This window comes from Dysidea avara, chromosome 12, assembly GCF_963678975.1.
Source record: "Dysidea avara chromosome 12, odDysAvar1.4, whole genome shotgun sequence".
Classification (NCBI taxonomy): domain Eukaryota; kingdom Metazoa; phylum Porifera; class Demospongiae; order Dictyoceratida; family Dysideidae; genus Dysidea; species Dysidea avara.
Genome location: NC_089283.1, coordinates 23,966,689 through 23,994,654, shown reverse-complemented (window position 1 = coordinate 23,994,654; position 27,966 = coordinate 23,966,689). Strand labels below are relative to the sequence as shown.

The 27,966-nt window shown below is 38.7% G+C and overlaps 3 protein-coding genes across 3 annotated transcripts; 2 read left to right on the top strand and 1 right to left on the bottom strand.

Moving 5' to 3' along the window:
• The first annotated feature begins 653 nt into the window (after nt 1-653).
• Nucleotides 654-11,163, top strand: LOC136240403 (importin-5-like). Its single transcript, XM_066031376.1, has 31 exons — nt 654-773; nt 837-914; nt 2,073-2,262; nt 2,561-2,654; nt 3,289-3,382; nt 3,428-3,532; nt 3,843-3,968; nt 4,020-4,095; nt 4,997-5,041; nt 5,101-5,188; nt 5,297-5,403; nt 6,178-6,302; nt 6,357-6,446; nt 6,492-6,665; nt 6,715-6,933; nt 7,750-7,833; nt 7,888-8,020; nt 8,291-8,346; nt 8,391-8,501; nt 8,927-8,972; nt 9,023-9,082; nt 9,236-9,348; nt 9,400-9,573; nt 9,624-9,653; nt 9,715-9,807; nt 9,881-9,955; nt 10,012-10,089; nt 10,136-10,202; nt 10,250-10,481; nt 10,534-10,675; nt 11,007-11,163. Exons 1-31 carry the CDS (start codon nt 654-656, stop codon nt 11,085-11,087), a joined length of 3,306 nt encoding a protein of 1,101 aa, XP_065887448.1. The 3' UTR covers nt 11,088-11,163.
• A 305-nt stretch (nt 11,164-11,468) lies between these two features.
• On the bottom strand, nt 11,469-15,650 carry LOC136240417 (thioredoxin domain-containing protein 3 homolog). The gene is made up of 19 exons (XM_066031397.1): nt 15,561-15,650; nt 15,453-15,510; nt 15,302-15,405; nt 15,182-15,253; nt 14,784-14,903; nt 14,653-14,734; nt 14,516-14,598; nt 14,372-14,464; nt 14,288-14,322; nt 13,803-13,922; nt 13,677-13,751; nt 13,072-13,329; nt 12,912-13,019; nt 12,715-12,863; nt 12,523-12,667; nt 12,371-12,478; nt 12,195-12,322; nt 12,093-12,149; nt 11,469-11,653 (listed from the first exon to the last, which is right to left on the bottom strand). Exons 1-19 carry the CDS (start codon nt 15,588-15,590, stop codon nt 11,577-11,579), a joined length of 1,902 nt encoding a protein of 633 aa, XP_065887469.1. The 5' UTR covers nt 15,591-15,650; the 3' UTR covers nt 11,469-11,576.
• Nucleotides 15,651-15,665: 15 nt separating this feature from the next.
• LOC136240420 (serine/threonine-protein kinase PAK 2-like) lies at nt 15,666-27,455 on the top strand. The gene is given in 13 exon segments (XM_066031401.1): nt 15,666-16,093; nt 16,151-16,242; nt 16,607-16,708; nt 16,758-16,845; nt 16,904-16,998; nt 17,054-17,128; nt 17,373-17,445; nt 17,523-17,630; nt 18,282-18,622; nt 19,616-19,715; nt 21,774-21,970; nt 23,127-23,264; nt 27,187-27,455. Coding segments are annotated over 13 exon segments (1,644 nt in total). The 5' UTR covers nt 15,666-15,942; the 3' UTR covers nt 27,271-27,455.
• The last annotated feature ends 511 nt before the right edge of the window (nt 27,456-27,966 follow it).

Below are 27,966 nucleotides of genomic sequence, written 5' to 3'. Positions count from 1 at the left end.
TTACCTTCATACAACTAGTGTGTTTGATACTTGAATTACTGGGTGACTGCACCTTGACTTTAGCAGCAGTGATAAAAAGTGTCGGAAGACTGTGACCAGTAGCTACAAGAGACAGCAGTAAAGAACAAAGTGAATTCTAGTCATGCCATAATAACTGACACAAGAGGCTATAGAATACCAATGAATTCCTCAGTTGTATGTGTCACTACCAAGATTTTGTATTGCCGCTGGTGTTATTATTATTATCAATTTTGTCAAAAGACCAGGTTGTACAAAAGGACAAGCCTGTAGGCGTACTTCCCACACATACACATGTGGGTCACCAGACCCTTGTCAATGTGGTCTATGGTGAGTAGAGATTACACCACTGGGACAATGACAGTTCAAAGAGATTTTATAAACTCATCAAACACTTCTTAGGAGGAAGGAATTCGGCGACATTAGAATTTGCCAGTGCTGCCCTATAATGATATAATTGCATACATAGATAAAGGACCCCTTTTATCTGTGGTGCCCAGAGCAATACAACGTATAATTATTAGGATAGTGGTAAGGCAACCAGCCGGAGTAGCAACGAAGACGCCTAGAAAACGTTGATTATCTACGAAAGAACACATGGTTTGCCATGGTTACAAGCGCCTGTTTCCCGTCGCATGTTACGCGCAGGTGTTAAATATATTTTGGTACACCCCGTGCTGGCAATGAATTCGACAGACAGTTCGTTATTAGACGCTATACTATCTGATGATAATGATACTCGTAATAAAGCTGAGGTGAGTACACATGATGACCTAGTTCCAATGAGGTGATTGCTGCACGTGTGCTGGTGTTCCCAGGTGAAGTTCCACTCCCTACCACTAGATGATCAGCTACAACTGTTAGTGTCCGTGTTTGCAAACACTACAGTAGAACAGGTTTGTAAGTACCTGTACCAAAATAATTCACGTTAGTAGTCTGTATAGCCACACAGTCTATAACTGTTGTATGACTGCCAGCTGACTGCCACTGACATTATACTCTGCAGCTTGCAGAGATACCTATATAGAAAGAAGAAAGGGACGAATATTTTACAGTGTGATGTGTAAAGTACATTAGTTCGGTCAGTTGTGCAGTCGCATGTTATCCGAGGATCCACTTGTTTTTATTTTGTATACACCTTGTTCATCATGATTTGATGGCTAATAAATAAAAAATTGTGTGATTGTAGATGACCAGGTGGGTCTTCAGTGTTTTGTGCCGTATACTGTCCAATGCCAAACTGGTTGAAATAATATAACAACAGTAAGATTCCTTATCTCATTTGGGTGCTTATGTTATTGGTAGCTAATTTTCAAAGTACTAGCAGGCCTTTAGCTAATGAGGGGGGATGGAGGTTCAGACGAGCTTGTCCCTTCAATCAACATTGCTGTCAAATTGACTACTGAGCCATAATTGTGACCAGCAGAATTGCAGCTAAAGTTAACAATGACTCAGACTAACTTAGGGCCACTTCAAGTGAGACTGTAGCTTCTCGCCAGATGTTTTTAGAGCATTATTGCAATATGTGACTGTTCTATTAGAGTATAGAGGATTTCAATTCTGAGAAACAAGCTTCTTTGTGAGCTACCATCACCATTTTTGGCAATGCAAAATGAAAGGTTCCATTAGAAGTTTCCATATAGCAGCAGCAGCAGCAGCAGCAGCAGCAGCAGCAGCAGCAGCAGCAGCAGCAGCAGCAGCAGCAGCAGCAGCAGCAGCAGCAGCAGCAGCAGCAGCAGCAGCAGCAGCAGCAGCAGCAGCAGCAGCAGCAGCAGCAGCAGCAGCAGCAGCAGCAGCAGCAGCAGCAGCAGCAGCAGCAGCAGCAGCAGCAGCAGCAGCAGCAGCAGCAGCAGCAGCAGCAGCAGCAGCACAGGAAATGGTTTAGGAGAAATAGTGTTGGTGCCCAGACATTTTGCAGGAGGAGAATGGGAAACTGCTTAACTCTGATAAGAGCTGGGTAGTATGGTTACGACTTAGTTAGCTACAACACTACAATTCATCAAATTTGAATTTATTCACATGTTTACATAATTATTAACTTGTATGTCCTCCAGCATCGCTTGACAGCAGCCATAATGCTACAAAGATTATTCATCCAGATGGGGGAGTCCCTACTCAAATGCTCACATGATGTACTAGAGTCTTGTAAGGCTGATCTGTTAACAGCTCTACAACAAGAGACAAGTGAATTTGTGAGGAAGGAACTGTGTGATGATGTGGCTAAACTCGCTCGAATATGTGCAGGTGAGCATTTGTAGATATTTATTTTGGTAGAGAAAAAAAAGTTACTATTTCATACTTTCTACATACGTAGCTATCTACGTACAATTATTCTTTAAAACAATGAGCTTTATTTTTATTCACCGAAACCATTGGCTCCCTATTTAATAAATGTATAGTGCTCATAGCTAGAAACCTGTTTTTCTTTAAACTGTATAGTTGTACAACACTTGTACTATTGATATTCCTTCTTGGTCTTGATATGGATGTAGTGTGTTGTGTTGTTACTGATGTGGTATATTATGTACTGTTCAACTTACAGGAAACATTGCTTGGCCAGAAATAACAGATTTCTTATTTAGTTGTTGTGATGTTAATCTCCCTCACCTCTACGAGACTGCTCTCAATGTTATTAGGTGTGTAGTGTGTGTGTGTGTGTGTGTGTGTGTGTGTGTGTGTGTGTGTGTGTGTGTGTGTGTGTGTGTGTGTGTGTGTGTGTGTGTGTGTGTGTGTGTGTGTGTGTGTGTGTGTGTGTGTGTGTGTGTGTGTGTGTGTGTGTGTAGTGTGTGTGTAGTGTGTGTGTAGTGTGTGTGTAGTGTGTGTGTGTGTGTGAGTAGTAAGCGTATGTAGGGTAATGATAGGTCTCCCTATGCACTACAGCACTGCAGGAGGCTGTGTTGGTAAGTTTGAGAGAAGACTCATGAACCATTCTTTTGTGCTACTATCGGAAGTACAAGTTTCTTTTGTGTGCCTTTGCTGTCCTATGATTGGTTTTTGGACATTCATCGTATTGATGCTTTAGTTAGGAAGATTCATAACTAGCACCCTAATCTGCAGTTGAATGGAATTCCAGGGCTAAAACAGCTGTTGGGATACACAAAATAAAGATACCGGGTTTCTCCAACAGCCTTTGCTGTATAGAAGGTAGCTACCTCATTTTTGCTGTTAGGGACATTAAATAATATTAATTCTGTACAATCCATGTGAAATAAAATCAACCAACAGGTCACCCCATGTACACAGGATGCAGTAATCATTTCTTCCTTGTAGTATAGTACCAAGCATATTTGGTGATCAAGAGGAGCGTCACCTCACAAAGATCATAGAGGTGTTAGTACAAGCACTGAGATCCTCCACTAAAGAGGTCAATACTTTTCTTCACCATCAGTCACCATGTAGTGTTCACCAGGTGTGGACAGCAGCAGGAAGGGCAATGATATCATTTGTAATGCACATTAGGGACAATGATATTATCAAGACACACTTCCATGATACACTACCACTAGTACTTGATGTGAGTACAATATTTGTATTAGAAATGAGTAGCTATTGTGTTGGTATAGTGTAACCCTTCCTTGGGATCATAATTTGGTGTCCATATTATCAAGGTGTCCATGTTCTTATTTCAGGGATATAAATAAAAATGCATTTTTCGTTGACCATGTACAAGTATTCAGTGTCTGAAGTGCCACTGGTAATATCAGTTTGTGTATGCTTTGTTAGAATATTTATGATCTGTCATCTTCTCTTGCATATTATCATTTTGTAAAATTGTCTGAAGTGTTTGCTTATGAAATTTTTGCTTGTTCTTATATCTGCCATAGAAAGTGGAGCAAACCATTGAACTACAAGAAGATGATACTATGTTGAAGTTGCTTCTTGAATTGGCTGAGAAAAACACTGAATATCTCCTCCCACAATTGAAGAGAGTATTGGACAGGATGGTCAAGGTTAGTAGGTGGTCTCTTGTTATGAGGTACCACAAGATGTTAACATGGCAGCTTGCTGGTGATGAGGTTACCGATGACTCATGGAGAAAGTTAGGGTTGGAGATGGTGATCTTGTTAGCTGAGAATGGTAAGAGAGCTAAATCTGCCGCCATAAGTTACTATTACTATTAGTACTCACACGTGCAACAAGCTTGTAGTCCATATGTTACTGAAGTCACACTCGAATTGAACTGTTTTATCTGTGTAACTTATGCTGCTGAATTACTTGCTCAAATTTCTTTTAAGATGCAATATCTGTACACAAGTTACTTTTCCTGTTAAGTTTAATATTCATGCATCCATAGCTCTTAACTCCCTCAGGGTGGGACCACTTCCGTACCAAATTTGATATAAGCCTTCAAAGTTCTTATTTTCTTTTTGCAGTACTTTGGATAAAATAATTGTCATTTAAATTATCTTGATGTTATGTACACATGCGTAAGACGTAAGTTTATATTTATGAGAGTTGTTAATGGTTGCGGTTTGGAGTCGCTGCTACGTGTTGCAGCTTCACTAATGTCTACCTTCAGTGGCTCTTCATCGTGCCACACTGGTTCTCTGTCATGCCATAACAATATAAAACACACAATACATAAAAAGTCTTGAGAGTAATTCTGCTATTTACCTGTAGAAAATAAGAAGATAGACAAAAGAAAAATTCCACAGCTGGCTTTGGGGCTTGCATATACAGATTATGAAAATAAATCATCAAGAAATAGTGTAGTTTGAAAAGAATGTGGTATCAAAGGGTAGATCAGAAATGATGTATGTTTTATGCATGAGTGGACTAAACATGTACAAGGTTATGCAGTGCCCAGGCTCCTAATCTTGTGTAGCTATAGATTATTTATGCATCAAAAAGTGTATATGGAGTTTTAGACTATATACCCCAGCTATGGGTGATCTGGGAACATGAAATGCTAAGTAAACCCTTTACAGTATAAACCATGTTCTAGCCATCAGTATAAATGCCTCTTGCTCTTTTTTAGCTCCCTTGATGGTCAGGAAGCAGAACAAGGTTTTGCCACTTGTTGGTATGTTTGTAACGTAGTCATGCATGTAATATGTTCACCCCACCCCCCACCCCCAACAGTTACACAAGCACTCAAGTTCATGATGGACCTGGAGGATGATTCTGATTGGAGTTTGAGTGATGAACCTGAGGTTGAGGATAGTACCAGGTCGATCATGTGATGTCATGTGATCTCTGGTGTTATATATATATACATTTAAATTTCTTTTCATTTGTATAATACTTACTTGTTAACAGTATTTTCAACTATTTATAGCAATGCAGCAGTTGGAGAGGATATGATACATCGTTTACCTGTCAGCTTAGGGGGCAAGTCCATACTACCTCTAGTGATGGAGAGTGTACCCCGTATGTTACAATCTGGTGAGTGATGTGTTGTTGCCATGTAAAGTATGTCCCAAACATAGTTAAGGTGTACTGCATGACCTCATTAATAAGACCACCTCATTATAGTGACCATTTCAAGTAGGTCCCAAACATAGCTAAGGTGTACTTCATGACCTCATCAATAAGACCACCTCATTATAGTGACCATGTCAAGTAGGTCCCAAACATAGCTAAGGTGTACTTCATGACCTCAGTTTTATTATTGCAACTTATTGTTGAAGATATGATGCATGGTTTATCCTGAAGGTGATCACAATTTTCACTGTATACGTACCCATGTAGTTCCTATGCAGTCAGGGGCAGAGGAGACACCTTTATTTATGTGGGAGGGGAGGGGGGGGAGGCTGGGGTGTAGCCAGGGGATGACATGTTTTAGTGTGCAAAGCACACTAGAATGCAGAACATGCCAATCTATGTGGGGTATGCTCCCAGGAAATTATGCCCTCTGGGATTGAATCTGGGAGTGGTTTTAGCAGTTAATCTAATATTAGCTTGACTGCTGTATTAGAGTGACTGTTCTATTAGGGTATATTGATTTGAATTCACGAGCAGCACAGTTGTTCTGTAGATAATTTTAGGGGGGTTAGCACCTTCATAATCTTTTTGACAGGGTGCTACAGTCCCCCTTTTCTGCCGCTCCTGTATGCAGTTTCTGTATACCTCATGAATGTTTTATAACGTTGTCCAACTAGATGGTGTATGCAAACACAACCCACTATAGATAGTAATGATTCATCTTCTTGTTGTCAGATGATTGGAGACAGAGACACGCTGCTCTACAAGCACTATCAGTACTAGGAGATGGTTGTGCGAAGCAAATGATAGCCATGCTAGAAGAGCTGCTGGACATGATATTACCGTTTAGTCAAGATAAGGTTAACTAAGTGTTTGAGTGTATGTGAAGTTGTTAGCTATTGTTATTATAATAGTGTCCTCAAGTGAGATATGCCACCTGTACTGCTATTGGACGATTATTGATTGACCTTTCTCCATCTATCCTGACTGAATTTCATGATAAGGTGTTGTCTAAGTGACTTGAGTAGCTTACCATAACCTCCAAACAGATTGTACCTACTTTATTTGCTGTCATGGGGGATTTCCCAAATCCAAGAGTGCAGGCACGTGCTGGTGCAGCCATGGTGAATTTCATTGAAAAATGTCCTAAGAATATCCTTACTCAGTATACCGATCTGTTAGTTAGTAAACTAGTGGAAATTGTCTCAGAGAAGTTGACCCAAGTATGAAATCATGACGTGTGTACATCTGTGTACAACTTGGTATCCATAGTTACCAGTGAAGGGTACTAGGTTGGTATTGAAACAGATGATCATGATGGTGTCCACGGTAGCAGATGAGCTAGAGGAAGACTTCATACAGTATTATGATCAGATAATGTCAGTGATGAAGCGTCTGATGGTTGATGTGTTAAATGAAGAGGACCAGGTGCTAATTGGGAGGACAGTGGAATGCGTTACTGCAATTGGAATGGCAGTAGGAAAAGACAAGGTTAGAGGTGCAGGTGATGGTTGTAGCGCTGTGGGGGGTGCGTTGCCTGATATGTACGCACGATGCCCGAGGGCGCGCATCAGGTAATGCACGACTTACAGTGTTGCAACTAATATGTTACACTTCAAAGTAGCTGTTAAGCCTTTGAAGGTGCTTTTTAATGTAGTTCTAAGCCTTTTACAGCAGTTTCAAGCTGCTAAATTAACCTTTTAAGGTAAAGGCCTTTGATGTGGTTGGGGGTGCCTTTAATGTGGCCTGGTATTTGTACAGGATCCTTTGTGGTGCTTAAATATATCATAGTGGTTACTATATCAAAGCTTCATATTAGCTCTTACTATAACGCTAGTACTAGCTATATGAGGTTTTCAAATGTATAAGAAACCTTATCATCAAGAGACAGTTTTGATTGTGGGATTCAGTTGGTCTCAATTGAGAGCCACAGGAGGCTCAATTGTAGGCCACAGGAGATCACTGAAGCCCACAATGTAAAGTGGATGTTGCTCATATAGGTTTCATATACATTTACTACAGTATTCAATAGAAAGAAGCATTAAACAGTACAGTTTGTGGAATGCAGTAATGAGTTGTCAGCACACTTGGCAGTGCAACATCTAGATGTCGCACTGCTAAGTCTGCCACATCACATTTGTAGCATAAAGAATTCCTTTGATCTGAGGTGTGAAAGTGTTACATTAACTACATAGTTTTTTGAGAGGCACTATTACACTTTTGTATAGAAGTTGTGTAGTTTTACAGCCCAATAAAGTTATGTGCATAAATTTGGTGTGTGCCCACTATGAGCCCCACCCTCTACAGTTCATGCAAGATACAGAAGAGGTGATGCGGTTATTACTGAAGGTGCAGACTGAACAGGGGGAGCTGGAAGATGATGATCCTCAGGTGAGTAGCCACACCCACTTCCTGCAATGATGATGTCACTTTCTGTTACCTCAGATATCCTACATGATCAGTGCTTGGGCTCGTATGTGTAAGATATTAGGAGACCAGTTTGTACAATATCTCCCTGTTGTGATGAAGCCTTTGTTACGTGCAGCCAGCCTGCATATTTGTATAATCTTTATTGATGGTGAGTGTGTGACTGACATGAACCTATCATGTACTAAGAGCAAATTCTGGGGTAGGATTAGTCATAGGAGGTTGTACCACGTCTCACAGGTGGAAGTGTTCCACCTTAACCCAACTGTTGTGTGAGCCATGGGCTGTGGGCATTCACTTCCCCAGTAAACACTACCCCCATACAGCTGGGTGGATTACAACAAGGCATTACATTACACACTATACATGTGTACATACAACACAACACACTTAATGTACACTCTCATGTTCTGTTCACTAGCTGATGACACATCATACAGTAAGGATAATGGTTGGGAAGTTATGATACTAGCTCAGGTTAGGGTCATCACATGTAGTTGATGTGTGATCATTAATAATAGCAAAGAGTGGCCATAAGGACGAAGGGTCTGGAGTTGAAGACGACAGCTTGTGAGCTGTTATTGGTTTATGTTGAAACTCTCAAAGAAAAGTTTGTAGAATACACAGAAGTGGTGAGTGCATGGATGTACCTGTAAAGTTATTTATGACACTGTAAACCTCCATAAGAGATTCGACAATGTATATAGTGTAACATGATAGGTGTGTTTGACTCTGCTAATCCTCTTAATGTGTCATGCTAGGTCAGTTTATAACAGAATCTTATCTGTGTTATAATTTTCAAGCATAAAACATCAAGTACTTGTTTGTTATAATAAGCATAAATACCACAATATTTCACCTTTAAAATGTAATGTTGTATCATGAATAAAACTTTCTGAAAGTTTTTCATATTGTGGGGAGTCAACTTTTGATATTATGTATATTCGATATTTCCATCTTCGTGAATCAAAAAAGAAAATTTTAATGAAGCCAAACTGCTAAATTTTGTCATTCATAAGCTGTACAGATTGTGGTTATAATGTGTTTATCCCCACAGGTGGCTAAGATCATGGTGTCCAATCTGAAGTTTGTGTTTATTGAGAGTATCCTCATTATTACATGACGTGGTATATCACCTTAACTGTGCCAATAGGTATTAGAGGTGTAGCAGCCAAGAGTCTCCCACTACTCTTGGGGTGTGTGCAGAGTAAAGGTGTATCATTGTGTTGTTCTAGATTTGTTTTTGTCCGTCAGTACGTGTATTTGTTTTCACCCCTTTAAAATGTAGTGTAGTGTAATTTACAATACATATATCTTGCATACAGTTTTAGTTGTAGGCAGGTAACACAACATTGCAATGTCACAGGTGCTGATGATGTTCACTGCTTGTGGGACGTCATGTGTGACCCGTTGTTGGAGGCAATCCGTAATCAAACTGATGATGAAGTGTTATTGGTGATGATGGAGTCGTTGTGTAAAGTGTGTAGCTATACCCTCAGAGTTATTCCTCACTAATCCACTGTAATGTAGTGCATAGATCAGCTGGGGGTGAACTCTTTCAGTGTGGAGCAGTTTGATGTTGTTGCAAACATCCTCAGGAATATTGTGGAGTCATCATCTAAGGATGAGCAGCGACGACAAGAGTTTAGAGAAAATAATGTTAATGATTATGATGAAGAAATAGAAGCAGCATTTCAGAAACATGTAGGTGTTGTGTTTGTGTTAAATTACTAATAGTAAGCTAATCCGTTCAGTCTTCAACAGATGGACTATTAGTTGTTAAGGTGAGTATCTAAAATTAATTATTACCTTCCAACTCACTTATTCAATTAATGCACTCCAAAGGTGGCAGATGTAATTCATTCATTATTCATGGCTCATGGGACCACATTGTTGCCTTTGTTTGATCAGTTACTACCAACATTCTCTGCTATGTTGGTGAGTGTTAATCATTATGAGCACTCAAGAAAACTGATCGTACCACAATGCATTATTTTATGATATTATGTAGGCTGATGATCAGCCACCTTACTGTAACCAATGTGCATTGTGTATATTTGATGATCTGTTGCAATATGCTAGTGAAGTGAGCTTGTGATTGTAGCCACACCTACCATGTTATGCAAGCCCCACCCCCTCTAGCATGCAGTAAACTACCAGCAGCACTTCTTACAGCCGATGATGAAATGTACCTGTGATGAGACACCAGCTGTTAGACAAGTACTGCTGTTTATTGTATTAGAATGTTTAAAATGTTTGATTGTAGGCTGCTGTCTACGGTATTGGGATAATGGCACAATATTGCGCTAAGGACTTTGCTCAAACCTGCATTGGTTAGTATTGGTGTGTTTAGCCTGATGTGACGTTGGTATTGTAACAGATGTGTTACCAAAGTTGACCCTCATTATATCGGACAGTGAATCACGTTGTGATCTTGATTCAACTCTTGCAACGGAAAACGCCATAGCAGCAGTTACCAGAGTGTGTAACTACCTTGAGGATCAGATACCACTGGAGTTGGTATTACCCACATGGTTGTCATGGCTACCAATATATAAAGACAAGGAGGAAGCCCCACAAGTATACTCTTATTTGTGTAAATTAATAGAAAGGTGGGTGTGGTATTTGATACTAACTATAAATACCACATCTCATCTTGTACAGCAAAAACCCATTAATACTTGGTGAAAACAACTGCAATTTTCCTAGGATAGTACAAATATTTACTAGAGTGGTAGAAGAGGATGGGTTATCAGAGTGTCCAGAGACTTATGCCAGATTCCTCAGTATCTGTAGACACATACAGGTCAGCTGGTACAGTGAAACTTGTCTATTCCAGTCACCCTTTGGCCATAATTCCTTACCACACTGAATCAATAGAAGTCACTTGTACAGTTGACACATTTGGGGATTATCAGGTTGGGCAATTTTGACAGGTGACCTTATTATATACACAGTAACACAGTGACTCTATCAAGCAAGTTGCTAAGTCTCCTTGTTGGAAATTTTTTTGCCAAGAGTTCTAGAACCCCTTACTTAAATTCTTGTTTTTACGATGGCCAGTTTAAACAGGTGATCTGGTTAAACAGGTTTCACTGTTAGTAATGGGCACTCAAATTATGTACTTGTTACTCTAGTCGTCACATCAGGTGTGGGCTAGTTGTATGGAACTACTAACAGACGAACAACAAGAGATTTTAACTAGTGCAATGGAATAGTTAAAGTATATAGTGAAATTGAGTTGGGTTTTTACATATTTTTGAATTTTTACATCATGAAATACTGAATAGCCAAGATGGTTTGGGAGTTAATGATGAAGATTTTGTTCTTAAATTTACCTCCACGAAAGTTTTTGAGATTGTTTGCAAATCCGTGCAGTTTCTTTTTTACATTGCTCAACCTTGAAAATATCCCTTCTTGAAATATTTAAATATACAATTGCAACACTGTTACACATAGCTAGTACACAGCCATATTTGTATTATGAGCTGGACCAACAAAATGATACATAACAAAAGCTCTGTAATATAGTAGTATGTTCATTGTGTCATCATCACTATGGTATATTAGTGACTGCAGTATAGTGTGTACGGCCAATATTATGATTGGATGCAATCTCCATACACATCCTGATATCTCATAGAATGAAGTCATGTAAAATAATTCTGTACAGTACATGTGTGTGTAGTGTATGTGTGTTACATGTATTATGTCTCTGCAGTAGTGTCTGTAGTATCAGTGGTAGCTGTATCAGCTACTGGGGGTACATCACCACTACTGTCACCTGTCATAATATAATGTGAACACTATTGTAACAAATTACTGGACAATAACAATGTGTGTGTGTGCTATTGTGCATGTACATGTGGGTAGACCCAGCTAGTTAGTTATGGACCTTGAAGACATGGCTAAGGAAAAAAAAACATTTTCATGTGGTAATATCAAATCATGGCTTACATGTGAATGATATGTCTAATTTCATTGGAAGGTTTTCTTTGGACAGCTGTAATGCTTGGAAAACACTACCATAATGATAAGGCTTTCAAAATTTCCCAGCAACTCCCAAAGCCTTGCTGTAGTTATGTACATATATGGATGTAGTTTAATGAGAAAGGAGGGTAAAATGTTTTGGTTCAGTAAATTAATAATAGTAAGGTTGTTCCACTCTGGCAAAAAGTTCATAGTATCTTCCCAGACCTGTACCAACACCACACAACATATACCTGTAGCTTCTGCTGGTGCTGGTGGGTTATCAGCATCTTCACCTGGTACCTCATCACCTGTAATGACATTATTAATATTGTGTGGTGTAGCTAGCTCCCTGCCTTCTGCTGCTTGACTGTCTAATGGGACATCACCAAATATAATTTTAATAGCATTTTTAGCTTTGTCTGGGTCAGAGCTACCGTGGACTGCGTTCTTAGTGAGGTCTTCACCAAATAATGCTCTCAAACTAACACACAGTATAGTAACATGTATAAAGTGTTAGTTGAGTACATACCAATCAGGCTGAGCCTGTTTTGCTTCTTCTGGGTTAGTCGGTCCCATTAATGCCCTCCAGCCAGACACAGCATCGGGTCGTGACAATACCATGAACAAACTGGGACCACTACACAACACACTAACACTACCGATTAACACTTCTTAACAGACCTGGACATAAAATCAGTCAAATCTCCAAAGAAATCTTTATCTTGGTGCTCTGAATAAAACTGCTCAGCTATTTCTTTAGTAAGACAAGTCTCCTTTGTTAATGATACATTAAACCCAGCTTCTTTAATTTTGTCTAATATATGATCTATAGCAAATATAAAATTATTTGTCATGTTATTTCCTCAAGGTCACCTTTTTCATTGATAGCATTTGGTTTAATCACTCCCAGCGTGTGTTCCTCTGGGAAGAAATATTCCACCTCTTTAGAAGCATCATCTACTGAAGATGATCCATGTAACTGGTTGAATGGAGCATCTTCCACACTAAACTGTGCTCTCATACTGTATGGAGATGACTAATAAAAGAAGACATTACAATGTGATCTCCACCTTTCTGGATGATCAGTCTTTGCTACTTCAACTTCTTTAGGTCCCAGCAGGTCCCTCCATCCTTGTATTGCGTCCTCTCTAGCTAGCGCTAGTGCCATTACTGGACCACTAGGATATAAGAAACATGTACAAATGTGCACCTTATAAAACAATTATTCACCTAGCCATATGTGAAGTAAGAGAGTTGTAGTAATCTTTTTCTTCGTGTTCTTTATAGAACTCCTCGGCCTGCTCTTTGGATAACTGGAGTTCTTTCTGGAAGGCAACCTGGAAGCCAGCTTCAGTTATCTTCTCCATGATAGCATCTCTGTGTGTTTCTAATGCACTAGGCCTGATGATGGCTAGGGTACGTTGGATGGGCGGCTCTGTACCAGGTACCCAAGGTACCACATATTTGGGCAGGAAGAATGCCAGCTCCCTAATAAATTGTTAAGGTATATACAACATGTGTAATGAGATTTTCACTTTTGTGCGTATCATAATGAAAGTTAAAAAGAAAATCCTACAGTTATATGGGATAGTGAAAGTATTAACAAATTGATGAGGTTGTGAGAGGGGAACTTGAAACAATTGAACAATGAATTAAGTTTATAACAAATAAATCATTAAGGATTAAACATACCAAGCTTTATATGTGCAAACTGACACATTTATGTGAATAAGTGTGCACACACTACACACGTTACAATGACACTCTTAACACATTACAGTAAATATATACACAACCACATGTAGATCTTGTAGAAGACACTTATAAGGTCATACCTTGCAGCACTGTCTGATGAGTCACTTCCATGAACAGCATTCATCTTAGCATCTTTACCATACTGAGCTCTGAGGCTGTAACAACAATTCTACTAAACAGGACAATCAACTGGGAACCACCAGTACCTTGTAGGGGCCTCTTGTTTAGCAGTATCTACATCAGCTGGTCCTATTAGCTGTCTGAAGTCATCAATAACACCTTCACCAGTCTCCCCCTTACTCAATACCAGGGTCATACAGGGACCACTAGCATCATACAGAGTACATGTATTAATGTACACTGAAAATAATTCATTTACTCAGTGGTGCTTTACAATTAAATCACTACTGTATCCAACAAGGAATGTATAATAATTTTAAATTGAGGATGTAATAAAATTTTTAGATAGGAAGTTGAGGATGTAGTAAGGATTCAGTATGCAACTACTGCTCTTGTGGATAATTTGTGTATTGAGACAGAAACACATCACATCCTTCAGACTAGGAATGAATCAAAGTGAAGCCTGTGTAGTCCTAAAGAACTGAGGCACTCCTGTTTGTCCATGTTAATTTATAAGTGTCCTTAATCTTTTACTAACTCAATTGGTCTGCTATCTTGTGACTCTGCTTACCTGGACATGAACTCTATCAATTCTTCAAAGTGGTCCTATAACACAAAAATAGTACTAGCTATTGGGAAATGCATGACATCTTACCGAGCCTTCATGTTGTTTGTAAAATTCAGCTGCTTCTTCTTTAGACAATACTCTTTCTTCTCGATGAAGTACTTCCATACCAGACTCCTTAAACTGTAACAGTGAGCACATTATGGTATGAACTTGCCTAATACATGTCATCACCTTTTCAATAATCTCATCAACTAACCCAGCCTGTACAGCATCAGGTTTAATAACTGCTAATGTAATCTGCTTTTTAGTTGGAACTAATTTACATGACATTATAACAATAGTCACTTTATAAATGAATTTTATACCACCTTTAGGCTGTTCCTCCTCAGCAGCTTCTGCAGAGTCTTCCTCTTCAAAATCATCCACTGCTTGAAGGCCAGTGTCCTCAACCTGCTCACAGACTATTAGTAGTTGAACAAAATCATCACTTGGTACATACTGGTACTCTGTCCACATCTCCTGTCAGTGCCTTGTGCTCATACTCAAGTTGTGACTTAATAGTTTTCTCTAGTGATGGCCCATTAGCACCTCTTATTACCGCCACCAATACTCCACCAGTCTGGAACACAAACAAGCATTATTACTAGTCTTTGCTCTAGTGAAACATTTCAATCACAATCATAGCCTAGAAACAAATGGCTTAAATTTATTTATTTATTTCCAATGCACAGAACTCGAACATGAGTGTGTTATATTGAGTCATCTTAGCATGACTTGGTCTGCAGGCCACCTGAGTAACAGCCAACACCAGACTGTTTTAAATGGATTACTAATTTAGTAGGGAAAGTAAATAGTTTTCATGACCACACAAACTTATTAGCTGATAGTAAAACTTACAGCATAGAAGAGGAAGCAAGGCTCTGATTTACCACGATATAACTCCAAAGTGTTGATTGTGTCCGATTCAGCCTACACGAAACGACTCAATACTTAAAGTAACACACTAAACCTTCTTACTATGGCGAATTTTAGCAGGTCATCTCCTAGTTCGTTCTTTATTCGTCTAAACAGACCAGCCACTGCCTTGCAGGGTCCGCACCATTTCGAGTAGACATCCACGACTAGATATGCGTTAATGTGACGTCGTTAATTAATATGTGTTGCTAACCTAGGAGTCCTTCTTCATCCATGAAGCGGTCCCATTCGTCCTGCGTTAGCAGTGCTACCTGCAGACACCAAATAAACAGCTGGCCACTCCAAACAATGCTGCTTTTACCTGTAATTGTATTTGCTTCTTTGGAGGCATTCTGTTGAAGAGCACACCTTTATTGCTATAGTAACGCGCACTCAAGATGTGTTAGCGCCCAATTATAGATACGGATTTGATAACCGGAGTAACAAAGTGTCGCGGTCCTGTTAGATTAAAATATGGCGAGTTGTGTTTCTTTGAAGTTCTCTTCGTTAAACAATTAGCTAGACAGTGTAACAGTGAGGAAAGTCACGGAGAACGAAGGACCCCTAAATTACGTAGTGAAACAGAACAGTTTCACAAATCTATGAAACACCGAAGAATTTCTCAATTTGGAAGATAATAGATTATATTTTAGTATTTATTAGTAGTGAGTAATATTCAGTTTAGAACTGAGGTAAAGTAGGTAATGATGGCAGACGCAACAGACAGCGCACCCCCGAACGTTCCTTCAAGAGTGGCCTCCCTAAGGGTTAACCACTCGGCATCACATATGCCTTTAACAAAAGAGGACTCCGTGACTGGCAAGAGCACGGGCAGAAAAAAAGATGGCAAGAAAAGTGAGTAGAGGAAAATGTGATAAAAATATTTTTTCAGTAAGAATTATTTGTTCTTAGAAGATAAAAATTACAAACCAGACATTTCAAACCCAGTAGACTTTGAACACATGATTCATGTGGGATTTGATCCAGTGACTGGAGAATTTACGGTAAGCACTGTGTCAATATTGTGAGTTGTAAGTAGTTTGCAAATGTTCCACTTCACTTGGGTTGGGTGTGAAACCTTACAATTTTCATTAGATCATGTGAGCCAAGTGGCTTATTAATAAATCATGCATCAGATTGGGACAATTATTTGCTCTGTTGACCTTAAATGGCCATGATTTTGGTCTTATTTTTAGTAGTGGGCATGGTGTTTCCATTGTTGCAAGTTGGACATCAAATATGTTTGACATTGCAGTCTTTTTCCCTAACATGTCCAATAGTGACTGTTTGTGTGGCTTTCCTTGTGTTGTAATCTAATAGGTTGACAGTGTCTCCATTCTTTGCTTGCTTGTGTGTTGCTTCCTTCAGGGTATGCCTGACTCATGGACAAAGTTGCTGCAGAGATCTGGTATCACAAAATTGATGGCAAAATCCGGATTGACAGGAGACGAAATGAAGGAACGTTCTAAGGTATATGACTCTGTTATGTCTTACAGCATAAATTCAGTTTTTTTCTTAGGCTGTTGTAGATGTGTTAAAGTTTTATACAGCTGCAACTGCTGAAACATCTTCTGAAACTAAATTTATGACAGTGTCAAAGAAAGTTGGTAAGGATAGAGACAGTCAAAAGATTGACCATGTAGTTACAATGGACTACACATCTAGGTGCTAATACCATGGGTCCTTTGTTAGAGTCATCACCAATGCCCTCACGTCCCAGGGTCAATGATGATGTATTCTCACCATCACCATTGCAACCGGTATAACTATATGGGTTACATATACTGTTTAATTATGGGTTTTTGTTTCTATCAGACACGACCACCACCAGAGCCTCCAGGTGATGAAGACACACCTCCTATTCCCCCTCGGCCTCCGGTCACTAAAAAGGTGAAAAAAGCGATTTGATTTTATGTCACATCATGTTACAGTGGTACCCTAAAAAACCATCTTATACACACTTCTGAAATGACACCTTGGTACTCAAGTCACTTGTCCATGGTCCCATTTATATCATACATTAGACAAGGTCTTTTCTTTCAATAAGGTGGATGAGGTCCCAGTATACTTAACATGCTGTAATTAATGTAGATTTAATTTTTGCAGCTTTTATTTCATAAATTACTTTTTATAGACGAGTTTTAATAGTGCAGAGCAGCCTCCTCCACCCCCACCAAAGCCCTCCAAGCCACAGACGGCTGCACAAGGTAAACCATTAGGTGAAATTGTAATGAAAATTGTGCGATAGTTGCATCTTACATCTTGTGTGTGTTTTATTGCATAGCATCCCCAACACCTACACCAAAGCAGCCTCAGCAACCAACTGCACAGCATCGACCTTTGAAGGATAAAAAACCTCGGATGTCTGACAGTGAAGTTTTGGCTCATCTAAGTATGTCACACATACCACTATGATGTACACATAACATGTATAGTAGCATGCCTTGTAGCATACATGCACACACAGGGCTGTACGTATGCACACATGCGTGCGCGCGCGCGCGCGCATACACACACATACACTACACACACACTACACCAGAGCTCAGCAGCCTGTCATCTGTCCTTTTCTGGCCCAAAAGCCATAATGACCAACCAATTTAAAAATGGTCTGACATTATGACCTATCAAAATAAGCTTTTAAAAGTGTTGTGTATGTATCTGTTACTATACAGCTGACCATGTTACCTGTTGGTCTGTCATTTTGACTGCTACACCACACACACACACACACACACACACACACACACACACACACACACACACACACACACACACACACACACACACACACACACACATATGCAATCATGTACACAAACAAACAAACATACATACATACATACATACATACATACATACATACATACATACATACATACATACGTACATACGTACATATGTACATACCTACACACACACATACATGCATGCATACATAAAAAAAGCACACTTGTATTCTTTTTATGCATGTACACATAGCATTCACGTTTACCACACACGTGCATGCAGAGCACATGTTATAAACATTATATTATTACAGGACAAATAGTCAGTGTAGGGGATCCAACTAGGAAGTATACTAATAAAGTGAAGATTGGGCAAGGGTATGTCCATTTGTGTGTAGTGTGTGTGTGTGTGTAGTGTAGTGTGCGTGTGTAGTGTGTGTGTGTTAGACTGTGTGTGTATTGCAGTGTAGTGTGTGTGTGAGCGTGTGTAGTGTGTGTGTGTGTGTGTGTGTGTGTGTGTGTGTGTGTGTGTTGAGCTGTTGTTACCATTGTTTGCATACAGGTTGTCATGGAGTATCTCGCTGGAGGGTCACTAACTGATGTTGTCACAGAGACGTGTATGAATGAGGGACAGATTGCATCAGTGTGTCGCGAGGTCAGTTAACTAGCTGTGTAATTTGTATGCTGAGGATAAGAATATAACATCTTTTTGAAACAACAATAGACACATGAAAGCCATCCAACTTTGCAGGACTATTCTGTATTTCTAGGTTAAAGTTAGGTATTTCTGAAACAAGGTATTTTGCCATGTTATGATCTTTTTGATTGCACATCCTTTTGTCAGTAGTATCCCATCAAGGATCTGCTAGAAGGCTACTGAAAGCTTGTGTATATAGTAGGGGACATTTGGATATCTCACTGTATTAGAGGGTGTGCTCCCACTTCCTGTGTGTATACTGTGTGTATTTGTGAACTAATTAGCATGTTTACTTGTAAGGAGTCTTTCTCAAGTGTTAGTGTATAGGTGCAGTAGTATGGCTTCTGGATGCTGGGTCACTACCAGGATTCTGTTTTCTATAGTAGGAATGTGTACACTGAGGGATGTGGTGTGAAATTAGTGGTAGTGAAATAAGTTCTCTGTAATGGACACTTAGATGGTTACCTCTGCCATTCTTTAGACACTTTTCAGTGATGTTGGCTGTAATGTTATGTGAGGTTGTGCTTTATTTGGAGATAATTTATCTTCATTGTTAAGCAATTCACAATAGCTTATGGAAGATACAATAGCTAATACTTAGTGTGAATATGTGTATTGTATCCATTTTCATTGATATTAAGTTCCACTGTATAATATTGATCACTCATAAAAGTACCTTTAATGAAATTGTTTTGAATATTTGGCACTTAGAGTGGGTGACAGGTACTGTATGAGTATTGTGAAGGTTTATATAGTATGTACCTTTGTAGTTACAGTAAAACCTCTATACACAATGTGATGCTCATTGTGTGGTACTGTACTATCAAAATAGGTTGTGAGAATGTGTAGGGTTATTGAGGTAGTATTAGTCTTATTGGGGGCAACAAACTGTGTAGAGGTGTTTGTTTGGATTAGAAGAGATGTTACTGATATTGTTTCCTTCCTTAACAGTGTTTACAAGCTCTGGAGTTTCTCCATTCTCATCATGTCATCCACAGAGACATCAAGAGTGACAATATCCTACTTGGAATGGATGGCCAAGTAAAACTAAGTGAGTCAACAACTATGCAGTGTGCTTTATTTAGAAACACAAATTCTCACGGTTGGGAGGTGATTCCTGAGAATTGTAACATTAGACATGTTGAAGCCTCATGGATTAGAATGCATTTAGCTTACAACAGTTGCTTAGGAGAGGCAGACAATGACTTTTTGGGACTTCACTGCTATATGGACTGTGTTTGTGCTCAATAGTATTTAAACTACATGGAGGGTGAGAGGAGGGACATGTTCACATGAGCCACAGGGTTTGTATAGAACCTATATCAGAAGGGCATAGCTAAAAATATGTGCCAATTGGAAGCTTTTGTTTGCTAAATAATTCAGTGTTGATTAAAACCTGATGGTCTTGTGAGGTGATCAAGAACCAATGGACGACAGACAACCATTAGGGAAAAAAGCACTGCGGAATTAAAAGCCTTCAGGAACTTATATACAGTAGACTCGATTGCTCTGATAGACTTTATGACTCAGAATTTAGGCTTACGTTTAATTTCCTACAGTAATGAGGTTTTCGTAGATAAAAATGTTATGGAGCCAGACCAAAAATCTTTATGAAAAGTTTTCAATGGTGCTTATTCTCATGTTGCAAGGTGGTGGCACTCCAATATACCCTGTACTCTGGTTATTTCCTTGGTAGAGGTGCACTGATATGGAAATTTTCCAATATACTGATAACTGATATATTGGCTACAAAATTTACCAATTCCAATACCGATATCTAAACATAAAAGGTTTTCGGTATGGGTACTAGTGGGCACTAGAATAAACGTTTAAAAAATGTGGCAAAAAGCTTAAAAGGTGGTCACTAAAACCTATGTAAAGAAAGAATAAAAAGAATTATGAAAAAGATAGTGATAAAAAGGTGTAAAAAATGACTCACTGATATCGATATCGATATCAAAAAGTTGATTTTTTAGCAGATATGAGCAAATATCATGCATAAGTACTATAATTGTCCAAACCATGTTATGGTTGACTTAAACACAATGGTTAAAAGCATAAGTCTCAAACTGCAAAGATTTTCATGATGGCTAGGGTTCAATTCAAATCCTGAGTTCACCTCTATCCCTTGGTTGAAATTGAAAAAGGCCTTGACACTTGACTGGCTAAAATGTGCACTTAAATCTTGACTGAGTTCTTAAAAAATATTTCGTAAAATTATGGTTGTGTTGTAATTATAAAAGTATCAATAAGTTCCCTTCATGGCATATGCTACCAGCATTAGATTTGAAAACTTATGCATTATGTTTCTTCACAGTAATCTGTTGGTGGTCAGCCTTTATCTATCGTCATGGATGTGCAGCTTAGCAGTACTTACAAACTTCTTAAAAAGGGGGTTGTAAGCAATACAGGCAAAACAACCTTGCTTTAAGAAAAATCCAACTGCCACCTGAATTTATATTCTCATTTTTGCAATGTGGTGTGTATACTATCAGTCGCCTTAGAATGTGGTTGATTTATTGCCTGCGGTACTTTGAAAGTGTAATTCAACTATTGGACTGACGTTACATTCAACTATAACTTTAGTATAAGTGGCAGTACAAGAATTGATTGATTGGAAGTGGCCCTGATATGAAACAGAAATGTATTTGAAAGTCTCAGTAGTGACCTTGCACACAGTTTAGTGTTGGTTGCATAGTGTAGGTTTTCCTTGGGTGGTGAGCATGCGAGCAAACCCACGAATTGACTTATTTCCCTATACTTTTCCTCTTTCAAAGTCATCTCACTTAATTGTTAACCCATCAGCATTACCCTCCCAAGAGTGCCAGTGTTTATATGTACCGTATAGAGGGTGGCGGGGGAAAACTTTGGTGAATTTGGCTGTTTGTTTTTTTTATCCATGGGACATGGCACAGCTCCTGTGGGATGCTAGTGTTACCACAAGGAGTTGTGCTAGCCTTCATTGCCTGTATAGTGCACAGGTTGCCCAATGGTCCACTGAGTAGGCTAGACCTATGTAATGACAACAGTTGAAAATCGTGATCTTATGATCCTAGATTGTAAGAAGTTTTAGCTGTTGTTTACCTTTTGTTTGTCTATCTCCTTGTAGCTGATTTTGGCTTCTGTGCCCAGATCACACCAGAGAACTCTAAACGTACCACTATGGTGGGTACACCATACTGGATGGCTCCAGAGGTGGTAACTAGGAAGCAGTATGGTCCAAAGGTAGACATCTGGAGTCTTGGTATCATGACAATCGAGATGATAGAAGGGGAACCCCCTTATCTGAATGAGAACCCACTAAGAGTAAGTGCTTAATTGTGGGTTTTACTGCTGTGCTGTGCTTGTAATTGTGTATGTGTTTTAGAGTAGCTAAAACTCTTAACAGATCTGTATAGGTTAATTAATTCAACAAGGTGTTACTCTTTAGAGCTAATTAGTGTTAATGGTATTTTATTTGAGACTTTCATATTAAACTTTTGTTTAAATGTTGCGGGTGGGGAGGAGTGAGCATCCCCCAAAGGAAACTTTTGGCTAGGGTATACTTCTTGACCTCGTCCCACCTCATTATAGTGACCATGTCAAGTAGGTCCCAAACATGGCTTAAGGTATACTTCGTGACCTCATTATAGTGACCATCTCAAATACCCCTTATAATTGTAAAGCAAGCTTTAGGTAAATTTAGTTTCTAAATTTGTTGTGACATGCTAATCTTCACTACATCCATTTTCACCTCTGATATCAGACAAATTCTGGTATGGGTTATTCCAATTAATGCACTGTTGTGGTTTTACTATGTGGCTGGTCACATAGCTGGTGTTGTGGGCACTTCACCTTATCATAACTGTTGTGTTGAGACTTGATTACTCTTTCCCATACACCATGTCAACTAACAATTAGTGATCTCATTTTGGATAAGCAAATATTTCATATTTCATTTCCTTTTTTGTACTTTATCTTTGCTGCAATATATTTAACATACTGTATAGAGAATTCATAGTGTGAATTAAGAACAAGATATGTATAAAATATGTAAAACTAGATCCAATTGTTTTGTTTACCGAATAAGGGTGTGAGTTTTTTTACAATCCTAATGTGTGTATTTTGCTATCTAAACTATTTTCCTCATTATGAAAATATTATTCAGAGTCGCAAATGTAAACGAGTCCCTAATTTGTAAGGAGCTTGCACTTTATTTTTTGAAAGTGTAGCTGTGTTTAGAAATGGACAACTTGTACTCTCTGTCCTTTACCAAGAGGCGGCCTTAATTTTCCCTTATATACTGTGAACTATCTTAACAAACTCTGTGAATTAAGGACACAATAGAAAATACCTCCATAATAAGGACAAAGGTTTGGTCCCAACAGATGTGCCTCCATACAATCTTTCCTCTGAAAGAGGACCACCTCTTTATTGCACAAGTGAGAAGCAATTTTATTGTACACTTGTGTTGTTGTTTCAGGCTCTATACCTAATAGCCACAAATGGCACACCTGAGATGCAAAATCCTGAGAAACTTTCTGACTCAATAAAGGACTTTCTCTCGCGATGTCTGGAGATGCAGGTGGATAAGAGAGCAGATGCTACAGAACTTTTGCAGGTTTGATTAGATTGTGTGTCCAAAAAATAATTATTCCAACATTCACCATGTTTAAGTGTGTGACCCCTACACAGTCAAATAATTCTGAATCCTAAGTATTGAATATGGGAACTTCTTTTCACAGTGACACTGTTTATTGTGAAGGTTGATAATTTTATCTGAATAGCCTTTTCTATTATAAGAGGGATACCGATAGCAGTAATAAGTGTGAGGCTGTGTGACATCCGGTGATGGTGCCAAAATAGCCTCCAGCACAATGTTGAATTGATACCTCAGATTGATACCAAATATTCTGAAGGATGAATTGGACATGATCCCTAACTAACCTTCTTAATTAGCACATCATGTCACTTTTCCTCAATGCTTGGTGCTATGCTTTGTTGCTGTAACCTCTTCATTAGTTAATAAGACCACCTCATTATAGTGACCATGTCAAGTAGGTCCCAAACACAGCTAAGGTGTACTTCATGACCTCATTAATAAGACCACCTCATTATAGTGACCATGTCAAGTAGGTCCCAAACATAGCTAAGGTGTACTTCATGACCTCATTAATAAGACCACCTCATTATAAGGCATGTCCACACGAATTCGAATTAGGAACCGGATGCAAGACGAATTCAGGTAATGCGTATTGAATCCAAATTAAACGTGTCCACATGCATTATCACGTAATACGCACTATTGAATTTACTAGTGTGATAAATGGATAATTAAACGGTTGAGAAAACACTCATTTGCGCCAACCAAGAGAACAGTGAGTTTAACGATAGACTGAAAGGAATAGCTCGTAGTAACGCTTATACTTTTGTTTATAACGTACCGGAAGGATTTCTACGAATAGAATACAAAAAACTGCTGATGGTGCGTGATGGGTATGGGACCGTTGTTCTTTCAAACTCTAAGAGCTAGATACGATGATGAAACACTGCTTCCTGCGCTTTTGTCACACCGAGCGCTTCTGTATTTCTATCCTGTGTTGTTTACAAAGGTCATGCGCAAACGTGTCAAGCCCTCATGTGCTGCATTATTATGATGTAGCAAATCCCGATTCGCAGCCAATTCATATTCAAACCACCTGTGGAGGTAATCCACTTTCAATTCGAATCACCCTAATGCACATTCCGTGTGGACACGAATAATTCAAATCAATGCGGATTCAATTTGCATTATTTTTGTCGTGTGGACATGCCTATAGTGACCATGTCAAGTAGGTTCCAAGAGTACTTCATGACCTCATTATAATTAATGATGCCAACACTTGATACTAATTGTAGAAGATAATGTAGTACTTGCTTCTTAGCTAGGAAAGCTGTGTGTTGTGTTGGGGTGGCTGAAAGAAGGTTTGTGAGTGTTCTGGGCACATATGACGTGGATCTACTAATATACCTAGTATTGATATTGAGGTGTTGGCGTCAAAAATAGGTTGAACATTTATTTATTTATTTTTTTGAAATCATGAGATGTTTGATTATGTGTGACCAACCTCGCTGATCTTCTAGAAATTACCGTAATAAGCGAATAACTAAAATAGATTGTACTCCTTGGGAATAAGGTATGCAGTATTGCTGTAGTATCTGATGTCAGAATCATACCACATCTAATCAATTCAGTTCCTTACAAGTCCATCAGAACTGTGGCATTTGTGAAGTGATTGCCACCGGCTAAATAAGGCAGTGGTGCTAAACACAAGATGGTTGTTCATTCTATAGCTTCCTCAGCAACCATGTTCTGCCACCAAATTTTTACAACACATAAACAAACATATTAGCTCAATGTTTAAATATAGTAATGGTGTAAGTAGTTGTGGATTAAAGGAAAATACTAAAGCATATTTCACTAATTTAAAGTAAACATTTGGAAGCATTATTTAATGGCTCAGTTAATATGGCCAGTCAACTGGTTTTACTGTAATTTGTAGTGTTAATGGGTGTTTCCTGTCATGTTACTATTTATAGCACAGACCCCATTATTGCACAGTAGTGGGAATTGTGTGCCCATAGTGATGGTGTTATATCATGTGAGGTTAACTACTGGCATATGTGCTGGTGTGGGGGTGTAGGGGGCGGCAAATGTTACAGGCTATCATTTTTCAAGAATGGACTGTAAGTCTCCTCTGAACTTGGTATTGGTTTTGATTTCTGTGCCAGCCAGCCCAGCATACTCTAAAGCTGTTTGATGCTGGTAGCTACCTGGACTACGAAATACTCAACTACATTTTATCATTGAAACTGTGGAGGTTGTAGCTATTCCAAGCTGTGTGTTTTAACATGTCTGTCTGCCTATATGTTCTCACTGAGCTTCTTTATGAGACGCCATTTTACTTGTGTTTCTTACACCTATCCTCAAAAATGTATTTAGTGCTTCTCCAGCTACTTTGTAAGTTATCACATCTTGAAGGTGGAATAGTTAACACTGGCCAATAAACTTAGATAGATAGAAATACTCTAATAGAGCAGTCTCTCTACTCTCTAATATAACAATCATTATTTTGCATTGTCTGAGTCAGTCTGACACAGCTATTGTGAATGTTAGCTGTCTAAAAGAAATATATAAGGTTCACTGAGCCAATTAAGAGCAGCTGTACAAAGTTGGCTGGGCAGCATGTTTGTGGTCATGCACGAATAAGCATAGAAATCCATAGACCATAGTGAAGCGTCTCAGTGGACTAACTCAACTAACGTTATTCATGGTTTAAAATACATTAGCTTGTCACAACTCTGGTTAATTCACTGGCGACCAGTACCAGATGCTATCATGTGATTACTGTTATATGGAGTGTACCCTGATGAGCCACACAGTCTCCTTTATTGCTAAATAACTATGAATTATGCACTACAATCAAAATTCAGTATAGGCATTGGGTAAGCATTACTCTACAATTATACGTTTAGAATTTTCTCAATTTGGTCATGGTGGGGTTGTTAGCCATTGTTGTAGTCCACAACTAGTCATTTTCACTAGTTTTTAGTAAAAAGGAAGGTGTAGAATTGTTCTACAATGTGAGAAATGATTGAAACTGAAGTGGCTTAGTGCTAGGTTGCTCATTGGCCAAGTCATTTTTAATATCGGCTTGAAACTTCAGAGTTATATAGTATGAAATGAAGGCATGTTGTTTCACAAAACTTCACAGGCTATCACAATAGCTTTTTAGGCATAGAAATAAGTTTTACGGTAGAGGTAGCTCATTAAGTACGCGAGTTGTAACAAAAATTTTTACACGGCTGGACTTAATTAGTTTAGTGGTGACTCTATCAAGAGTGTAAAGCATTCGTAGTGGGTAACATTTGCATGTTTGTTATAAGTATCAATTGACTCCATTGATACAGTGAGCGTTGCTTGAGAAGTTTGATGATGTGTGGTCAACAGGGTTCAGAGCCTTGCAGGTGTGAGATTTGTCCCAACCAGAAATGGAATTACAGTTTCTTACTGTTGGTATGCCCCCTCTGCAATAACCATATCGCAGCAACATACACAAGTATAACAGAAGATTTACAGGAGGTAGCTTAGCATATTTCTAATAACATGAGGCATCTCTTATGTACTTAATTCAATACTGAATTTGAGTCGGTCAGCCAATGAACCATCATCAGATGAAAGCGTCCATTTTGTTAAAACAATGTAATATATGGAATATTATTCATTGCATGAGTAATATTCCATATATTACATTGTTTTATTGAGTTGTTGTGTTTCCATTGTTATATTGTTTTATTGAGTTGTTGTGTTTCCATTGTTATATTGTTTTATTGAGTTGTTGTGTTTCCATTGTTATATTGTTTTATAATGTTATATTACATTGTTTTATTGAGTTGTTGTGTTTCCATTGTTATAAACTTGTAGTCCTCAATCCACAAAATCATTTCTACATACATTGTATTTTGAGATATTGTGTTGTATCCCTTGTTTTTTTTTTCTACAGCATCCATTCTTGAGGAAATCTGCTCCCCTCTCCAGCCTAACTCCGCTAATTTTGGCAGCTAGAGAAGTGAACAAGTCCAACTGAATAACATTATAACAAACCAACGACACACATTAACTCTGAGGGTGTGTGCCCTTGTCTTTTTGTTTCTCTACCATTTCCTGTGCATCAGATTATTATTATAATAAACTACTACTATCAGTTTGTATAGTTTGCACTAAACTTGTATTGCTTGAACACAATTTATCCATCACAAAACATGTACATTATTACTAGTAGAACATGTGTAGGATATTGTCAGGAGTATTACTTGGCAGACAGCCTGGCTAGTGGAGTTGAACTGTCCACTTTTTACAGTGGAGTTCTGAATGACTACAGTAAGTACTCTTGAGACATGGCTAAGGTGGAAGTACAGCGTGTTAAGGAGGACACCCATATAGCTGTTTATTGATAAAATTCTAGGTAAACTATCAATATTATTTAGTGCAGTCATTACTATAATCATGGTTGAATACAAATCAGTTGCTACTTGACAAGATTTGATACTGATCTATTAAGTGCACATGTCTGCAAGGCCTTTCTCCTTGGAATGATGCTGTACTAAGAATTGATGAGTTGATCCGTTACACTCAGCCATCATGTACATCAGAGGTTCCTCCTCTGGTCATCCTTAAGGGGTCATGTGTTTTACTTAGCACTGGGGAGAGATAACTTGAGCTAGTTGTGGTATAGACCAAAAACAGAATATCTTTGCCATCAAATAAGGAATAGTGCAGATGG

Excerpts from the sequence above, each read along its gene's own strand:
- LOC136240403 (XM_066031376.1), top strand. The coding sequence starts at position 654 with ATGTTACGCGCAGGTGTTAAATATATTTTGGTACACCCCGTGCTGGCA. Across the intron at positions 915-2,072 it reads CAAACACTACAGTAGAACAG|CATCGCTTGACAGCAGCCAT; the intron begins GTTTGTAAGTAC and ends TATGTCCTCCAG. Across the intron at positions 3,969-4,019 it reads TATTGGACAGGATGGTCAAG|CTTGCTGGTGATGAGGTTAC; the intron begins GTTAGTAGGTGG and ends TTAACATGGCAG.
- LOC136240417 (XM_066031397.1), bottom strand. The coding sequence starts at position 15,590 with ATGCCTCCAAAGAAGCAAATACAATTACAG. Across the intron at positions 14,735-14,783 it reads GAGATGTGGACAGAGTACCA|GTTGAGGACACTGGCCTTCA; the intron begins GTATGTACCAAG and ends GTCTGTGAGCAG. Across the intron at positions 14,599-14,652 it reads TGAGGAGGAACAGCCTAAAG|TTCCAACTAAAAAGCAGATT; the intron begins GTGGTATAAAAT and ends CATGTAAATTAG.